Source organism: Gavialis gangeticus, unplaced genomic scaffold, assembly GCF_001723915.1.
Source record: "Gavialis gangeticus isolate Ggan-Ray unplaced genomic scaffold, GavGan_comp1, whole genome shotgun sequence".
NCBI lineage: Eukaryota > Metazoa > Chordata > Crocodylia > Gavialidae > Gavialis > Gavialis gangeticus.
The window spans coordinates 36,822,231-36,830,850 of NW_017729022.1; the positions used below are offsets into that span (position 1 = coordinate 36,822,231).

Consider the following 8,620-nt stretch of genomic DNA (forward strand, 5'->3'; position numbering starts at 1 on the left):
TAGAGATCTTCTGGAGGGGCTGGACATGTTCAAATCAGCAGGTCCAGATGCTCTCCACCCCAGGGAGTTGAGGGAATTGGCAGAGGTTATGGCGGGGCCCCTGGCATGGCTTTACGACCACTCGTGGTGCTCTGGCCAGGTGCCGGACGACAGGAAGAAGGCCAATGTGGTTCCCATCTTTAAAAAAGGGAAGAGGAAGGACCTGGGCAACTATAGGCCCATTAGTCTTATTTCAATCCTGGGGAAGCTCTTTGAGAAGATTATCAAGCATCACATCTGTGGTGGGCCAGCAGCAGGGATGATGCTTAAGGGCAACCAGCATGGTTTCATTAGGGGCAGGTTCTGTCAGACCAACCTGATTGCCTTCTGCGATCAGGTCACAAAATCACTGAACGCAGGTATCACGGTAGATGTAGTCTTTCTGGACTTCAGGAAGGCCTTTGACACTGTTTCCCACCCCATTCTCATTGAAAAGCTAGGTGACTGTGGCAATGATGCCTACGCAGTCAGATGGATTGCAAATTGGCTGAGGGGTTGTACTCAGAGAGTGGTGGTGGATGGGTCATATTTGACCTGGAAGGAAGTGGGCAGTGGAGTCCCCTAGAGCTCGATCCTTGGGCCCACACTGTTCAATTTCTTTATTAGCGACTTGGACGAGGGGATGAAAAGCACACTGTTTAAATTCGTGGATGATACCAAGATTTGGGGTGAGATGAGCACGCTAGAAGGGAAGGATAGATTACAGTGGGACCTGGACAGGTTACAGGGGTGGGCAAATGAAAATAGGATGGGATTCAATACTGACAAGTGCAGGGTGCTGCACTTAGGCAGTAGGAATCATCAGCATACCTATAGGCTGGGGAACTCCCATCTCGAAAGCATGGTGGCAGAAAGAGATCTTGGAGTCATTATTAACTCCAAGATGATCATGGGCCTACATTGTGAGGACACGGTCAGTAGGGTTAACCGTACCTTGTCGTGCATCCACAGATGCATCACAAGCAGGGCCAAGGAGGTGATCCTCCCCCTCTATGTGACACTGGTCTGGCTGCAGCTGGAGTACTGTGTCCAGTTCTGGGTGCCGCACTTCAGGAGGGATGTAGACAGCATTGAGAGGGTCCAAAGGAGGGCCACTTGCATGGGGACAGCAGGGCAGGCCCTACAAGGAGAGGCTCAGGGACCTGAACCTGTTTAGCTTTCACAAGAGAAGGCTGATGGGGGACATGGTGGCCGTTTATAAACTTACTAGGGGGGACCAGCAGGGATTGGGAGAGACCTTGTTCCCCCAAGCGCTTCCCAGAGTAACAAGGAATAACGGCCATAAGTTGCTAGAGAGTAGGTTTAGACTGGACATTAGAAGGCACTACTTCACAGTCAGGGTGGCTAGGATCTGGAACCAACTTCCAAGGGAAGTGGTGTTGGCTCCTACCTTGGGGGTCTTTAAGAGGAGGCTTGATGTTTACCTAGCTGGGGTCATATGAGCACAGTTTTCTTTCCTGCCCATGGCAGGGGGTCAGACTAGAAGATCTACAAGGTCCCTTCCGACCCTACATCTATGAATCTATGAAGAAATCATCCACATAGCAGCTATCCCATCATGCAACAGCCAAGCTTGCAATCTGCTGCTTCTGTTAATGCCATGAGATAAAATGGCCAAGGCAAGAAATGGGCCCAATATCAGAGCAAAAATAATTGAGTGTTTTGTGCCAGATAAGAAGGACAATGAACTGGCCAGAAAGCAATCAGCAACCCTAGGAAACCCATTGGGACATGTAGAGAGAGCAGTGACATTGGTATACTTGTATCCCAGTGCTCTAATTGGAAATATATGCAGAGCCTGCATGCCATAAAGGATTGGCCATTGCAGGCAGTAAGACTGAATATAGTATCAATTGTGCAGAAGTGCAAAACTCTCAAAGACTTTCCTTAATTATTTTACTTGAAATATATTCTATTTCCATTTACATGCTTTCTTGATGTGATTATAGGAAAACACAGATATTTATTTAGCTGTGTTTATCTAAGGGAAATTTACTGGTATTGTAATTTAAATCTGACATTGCAAAAATTTCATTCTTTTATGTAACTACTTTGGGCAGAAGCTTTTATTGCATAGTTGTATGACGTGGCATATTTTTATATTATTTTTATTTGGCAACAGATGTATTTAAGATGCAGCTAAAAATAAAATGTTGCCTTTTTCCAGTTGGGTATGCTTCCCTTTGTGATATCGTCCATCAAGAACTTTTTGCTCCATGTCATGCCTATGTAAGCCCAGGATTATACTACCAGCTGTGCCGTTTTGATGCGTGTAAATGTGGAAGCAGCTGTTTGTGTAACGCACTTGCACATTATGCCTATATCTGTGGCAAACATGGAATTACTGTTGATTTCCGAACTCATATTTCATACTGTGGTGAGTAACAATTGTAGAACTAGATTAATTTTAGAAATGTGAATTCAATAAGGATGATAGTTGTATAAAGCACAGATTTGTTTTAGCTTGTATTAACCACTGTGTTTGGATGAAACAGAGTGGTTGTCCCATATGTTTTGGACCAGCAGACCACTATTTACCCTCTATTCCTTAATTCAATTTTTAATGGAAAGTTGGGGGGGTGGTATGATCTGTGAACAACTTACTATAGCTTTTTGGACTGCTATTGATTAGAGGACCACAGTTAAAAAATCTGATTCTATACGAAGTGAATACACAGAATGTCAGCTGCATTGCTGGGAATGTCAAGTCTTGCTGGGGGAGAGTTATTGCACATTAGGAAAAACTTGCTGATTTTAGTACAGCTACAATAACTGACCCCATAATTCAGGTACTGAATAGAAGAACAGTTACTAAAAGTGCTGAATTTGAAGGTTTTTAAATGCAAGCCAAGGAGGTTTTTTCTCCTGAAAAAAATTGCGCAAAGTTGGTTTGGAAGTTTTTTAGAAAATAAGAGAAAAATAGATTACCTTTCCTGCTTTTCACTTTTCATTCTACCCTTTAAATTTTCCTCTATTTAGTGCATATACTCCCTGGCATGTAAAAGATCTAAGGATATAAATTATAATTTCTTGTCTCTGTTCCTTAATATTTTTGTTTTAAAAATGAAGAACTGAAGCACAGAGGAGCCCACAAGTCTCAGAGAAGCACAGAAAAGAGACTTGTCATGGATTACATAAGAATTTAGGGGCAGAACAGGGAGTTGAATCCAGATCTCCCAAATTCTAGCTTGATGCCTAAACCACTGGACTCTCCTTATGTCATGGAAACCTCAGTTATTAGAAATACACTGAAAATACTTTATACTAAAAAGAAAAAAATGGAAAAGTATCAGCAATTCAATGAAACATCTTGCATTTAATAATTGAAAACTGCAAGACCTGTGAAGCAAAGTATTTTCTAAACACGACTGTAATCTGAAATTTTTTTGTTTTTACCTAAGAATCTTGTGGGCATAGCTTGGCATAACTCTTTGGAAAATATGGGAGATCATATCCCTCTTGGTTATTTCATACTGTTTTATGTTTGTCAGTGATATTATTTCAATTCAACATTTTAATGTGTTCTTCTCCCAGCTGTAGTATGTCACAGTGGCATGGTGTATCACCATTGTTCCTCTACCTGTGAACGCTCCTGTGCTTCCCTTTCTACCCTGAATGTCTGTGGACCTGATTGTGCTGAAGGATGTAATTGTCCTGATGGGAAATACTTTGAAGAGTCATTCAAGTTCTGTGTTCCACTGTGAGTCACTTTAAATTGTTCTAAATGTCTGTATGTCTTTGAAATATGACTTTCTGTCGTAGCTCGTATGGAGATGTTGGGTTGAATAATATTTTAATAAAATTATTTTTGAATATTAAAATATAATATAATCTAAATATTTAACAATATTAAAAATAATACCTTTGTGTCTTAATAGTATAGCCTTGCCTTAAATACTGTGTGCAAAAATGGTTCAAGATCCAAGGGTTCATCTGAATCTAGCCTCCCTCATCAAAAAGTCTCAAAAAAGAACTTGCTGGAGGTGGTTCAACTTTTATAGAAGGTGCTAGAAAGGGGAGGTGGCAAATAAGAAATCTTGTATATGAAATATAAGAAAAAGTGTGATTCCTTATCTTTGGGAAGACAAATGAAAAGGATCATGATAGAAATATGTCAAGTATGTAAAGTGGGTCAGAAATATTTTCTTATAATAAAGACTAGGGGGCTTGAGTTTGATTTAAGAGATGGAGAATTTGCAGTCTACAATCATATATACTTTTATACACTATGTAAGTAGACTGTGGGATACATTGCTATAGGAGGTCATGGAGATCAAGTATTTAACAAGATTCAAATAGGAAGCTGCTGTTTATATGGATATTGGATATACCCAGAATTGTAGTTACTGATAAACAGTTTGGAAAGGAAAATAAACCTTGTACATTAGGGCTTTACCATAATCTTTATGGTTAGAGATAAAGATGAAACCTACTTCAGGGACAAACTGGCTCCCAAATGATGGCTGCAACGGAAGCAATGCAGACAAAAGATCAATTTTGAAGAACTCAAGGACCTAATCAAGTGAGACCTCTTCTACCAGTGCCTCAACAAAAAACTCCCACACAACAATGAGAGAACATCAGGAGCACTCAGGGAGCATTCAAGTCCACCATCAGCAGCACCTGTGAAAAGACACTTGGGTTCTCTACCAGAAACATCAAGACTAGCTTGAGAATGATGGGGAGATCCAAGAGTTGATTGAGTTAATCTAAGAGTTGATCCAAGGCTTTTTGTGCTTAGCAGAATGACATCAACTCCAAGCAAAGAAATTGAGTCACCAACAAGTCAAGGCCATAGATACATTAATGCACAGGCCAGTGAGGCCTGGATCCAGGGAACCTTGCCAATCACCAGCCCCTGGATGCCTGGGTCGTTCCCCCCACCCCCATCGCCCTGCCTGAGTTTCCTTGGAAATGGCAGTTTTCCCCTTGTAGGTGGGCAGCAGTCTAGCCTGCAAGGGATCCTGTTTGGGGTGTGGCCAGTGCGGCGCTACCAGAAGTAGTTTACTGAGTACAGCGCATGGCTCCACTTGCTTGGCCGTGGCCTGGCCATGCTCACCAAGATGAGTGCCTGCCACCCCCCTGCTTGGGGCTGGGGACATGGTGCAGTGGGGAGAAGAAATGCCCTCATAAGGATTGGCTGGGGCAGAGGGGGGAGGTCCTGTGAGGGGAAAGTGTGTGTGTGTGTTCATGGCAGGCAGAGTGTCTTTGTGTCTGTGTGTCCAAGTCCAGAGAGTGAGCGTGTGTGCTTATGGTAGGGAGGGTGTGTGCGTGTGTGTGGCTATGTGCATGGCAGGGAGTGAGGGTGCCCATGGGGCAAAAGCAGCAGAGTGGAGAGACCTGAGTTGGCAGTAGGCAGCCCTCATCCACCCTTAACCTGTTGGCCATGGGGGCAGGGATGGCGGGGAAGGGAGGCAGGGAGAAGAGGTGGGCATGTGCTCCCTACCCCCAGCCCATCTGGGTCCACCCAGCCTCCCCCATGGGGCATGGAGGCCCACTCTGCCCTTGGCAGAGGCAGCACCAGGAGGGGAGGGGTCCCCCCATCCCCTCTCCCCCATCCAGCCCCCACAGGGGGAGGAGGCCTCCAATTTTGTTTGCCCAGGGGACTAATAAACCTTAATCTTCCTCTGCCCAAGGCTGGGGTCCAAATGAGGACCTGTGATATGAAGAACAGATGGTAGGAAGACAAGGTGAAGGAGATTCAACATCTCAATAATATCTATGCTATGCATGGCTTTTCCAATGCCACCAAAGCCATCTTCTGTCTGAGCGTAAGCACTCTGAGAACAGCCCCTTTCAGATCTAAGGACGGAAGAGACCTGATCAAGGAAAGGGGAGCCATCAATACCTGTTGGAAGGAGCATTTTGAAGACCTCCTTTGTTGAGACACTGTTGCTGGTGAGAGTGCTCTCAACTCCATCCTGCAACACCCAGTCAGAGATGATTTTGGAATCCCTCTAACCTCTGATGAGGTTAGGAAAGCCATTAAGTAGAAGAAGAATTACAAAGCATCTGGAGCTGATGGAATTCCCATTGAAACATTCAAGCCCAGGAGGAGAGGCACTCGATCAGAGCTCCAAGCCCCCATCTTAATGATCTGGAATGATGAAATCCCAAACGACCTTAGAGATAATAAGATTGTGACAATCTTCAAGAAAAGAGACAAGACCAACTGTGGAAGCTATAGAAGGATCACCTTGCTGTCCACCACAGGAAGATCATTGTAAAAACCCTTCTGAACAGTCTCCTTTCACTTGTGAAGAACTCCTCCTGGAATTTCAGTGTGGGTTTCAGGCATCAAGAGGCACAACTGACATGATCTTCACTGCTTACCTACCAGTTGCAGGAAAAATGCTGGGAACAATAGAAAACTCTCTACGTGGTTTTCTTTGACTACATGAAAGCCTTCATCTCTATCAACCAAGAAGCACTGTGGAGGATCCATCTGAAGTATGGCTGCCCACCCAAATTCATCACTGGCAAAATTCATCTTGCCTGCTCCTTGACAGTATGCGAGCAGTGGTTTTCAGTAACAGATCTATCACAGATCCCTTTGAGGTTAGGACGGGAGTTAAGCAAGGCTGTGTCATCACTCCAGCACTCTTCTCAATACTCTTTACCATGATGGTACATCTGACCACCAACAAGCTTCCAGTTGGAGTGAAGCTAAACTATTGAATGGATGGAAAGTTGTTTAATCTCAGCTGACTCTGAGCTAAAATCAAGACCATCCCCAACCTCAGGCATCGAACTCCAGTATGCTGATGGTGCTGTAATGTGTGCTCACTTGGAAGTAGGGGTGGATTAATGCATAGGCCCAGGGGCCCCTGCCAATCAGAGGCCCCCTGGGGTTCCAGGGGCAGCTTGACCCAGACAGGCATCCTGGCCACAGGCATCTGGGACAGGCAGTGCGTGCCTCCTTCCCTCCAGCTGGGGGCAGGGCCAGAGGCTTGGGGATGGACATAGGACTCTGTATGGGTGGTGGTGGCGGCTTCCTGGAGCTATCTGTTGCTAGGAGACCCTATGGGCGGCCCTGCTTCTGCTCTCTACAGTCTGTGGGTGGCTGCTGGCATCAGCACTGCTGAGACAGAACAGCCCCCCTGCCCCTGCCAGGGCCAGCAGAGGGGCAGGCAGGCAGCTATGGGTGGCATGGAACCCATGCCCTGCCCCTGACCCATCTCACAGTGCTGGGGGACTGCAGCCCTGGTTGATTGACACCCACCGGGTGGAGGGGCTGGGCCACATTGGGCCCAGCAGCAGCTCCCTGGTGGGCACAGCGGCAACCTGGTGGGGGGCCTCCAATTTTTTTGTTTGCCCAGGGTCCTAAGAAATACTAATCTGCTACTGCCTTCAGGCAATTGTTAATGTCTTTACCAAGGCATTCAAGAAAATGGGACTGACATTCAGAAGATTAAGGTACTCCTTCAACAAGCTCTTACTGAGCAATCCCCAGCTCTGGTAATTCAGATTTGCAGTGAGACTCTGGAGAATGCTGAGTATTTTCTGCACCTCAGAAGCCATCTCTCTCAGAAGGCTGACATCAATGAAGAAATCCAGCATAGCCTTAAAAGTGCAAGTGCAGTCTTTGGACACCTGAGAACAGGCATTTGAAGATTGCAATATCAGACTCAACATTAGCTTTGTCTCACAAGCAAGCACCATGGGCATCGGGGCAATAATCATCCAACATCAACTTTGCTGTGCTAGTCACATTATCCAGATGTCTGACTTTAGTTTTCCGAAGCAAGTTTTATTCCTCCAGCTCTGTTGAGGCATACCCTCAAGAGAAGGGCAGAAAAAGTGCTTCAGGAACATCCTGAAGTCCAGCTTGGAAAAAATGTAACATCAACTCATGGAAGACTATCATCCAGGGCCACTGCAATCCCCCACCCCCCAAGTGGAGGCAGAGTCTGCTGCAAAGATCTCAGTACTTTGAAACCTCTTGATGATAACAGGAGATGGAGAAGTGGGAGCAGCAGAACCAGCATGTTGTGGCACGAATCAAGAATTTAGAGCCCCCCACTCCACACAGAAATATGTGCTCAAATTGCAGCAGAGCCTGATCCTGGATCAGCTTCATCAGCCCTCTTCAGATCCGCAGACAAAGCAATCATGGAAGATAATTGTCCTCAACTGTGGAGGATTGTTGATTGATGACTATAGGGACAGATTCCTTAAGTAATCCATTTCTAATCACTTGAAGAAGAAGGTGATTAGGAACAGTCAGCATGGATTTGCCAAGGGCAAGTCATGCTTGACCAACCTGGTTGCTTTCTATGATGAGATGACTGGTTCTGTGGATGTGGGGAGATGAGTGGATGGTGGCGTACCTTGACTTCAGCAAGGCTTTTAATACAGTCTTCTCCAGTGTATCAAGCAAGAAAGCTAAAGAAGTATGGGTTCAATGAATGATCTGTAAGGTGGATGGAAAACTGGCTGGATCATCAGGCTCAGAGGCTAGTAGTCAATGGCTTGATGTCTAGTTGGGAGCTGGTATCAGGTGGAGTGCCCCAGGGGTCATTCTTGAGGCCGGTTTTGTTCAATATCTTCATCAATGACCTGGAAGATGGCATAGAGTGCA

The 8,620-nt window shown here is 45.3% G+C and overlaps 1 protein-coding gene across 1 annotated transcript in view; it reads left to right on the top strand.

The window, feature by feature from the left end:
* Positions 1 to 8,620, top strand: part of OTOGL (otogelin like) — a 187,639-nt gene that overhangs the window by 65,175 nt on the left and 113,844 nt on the right. Inside the window, exons 19-20 of the mRNA XM_019514788.1 lie at positions 2,207 to 2,416; positions 3,574 to 3,739. Of these exons, the coding sequence (XP_019370333.1) occupies positions 2,207 to 2,416; positions 3,574 to 3,739 (376 nt within the window). The remainder of the gene's footprint in view (positions 1 to 2,206; positions 2,417 to 3,573; positions 3,740 to 8,620) is intronic.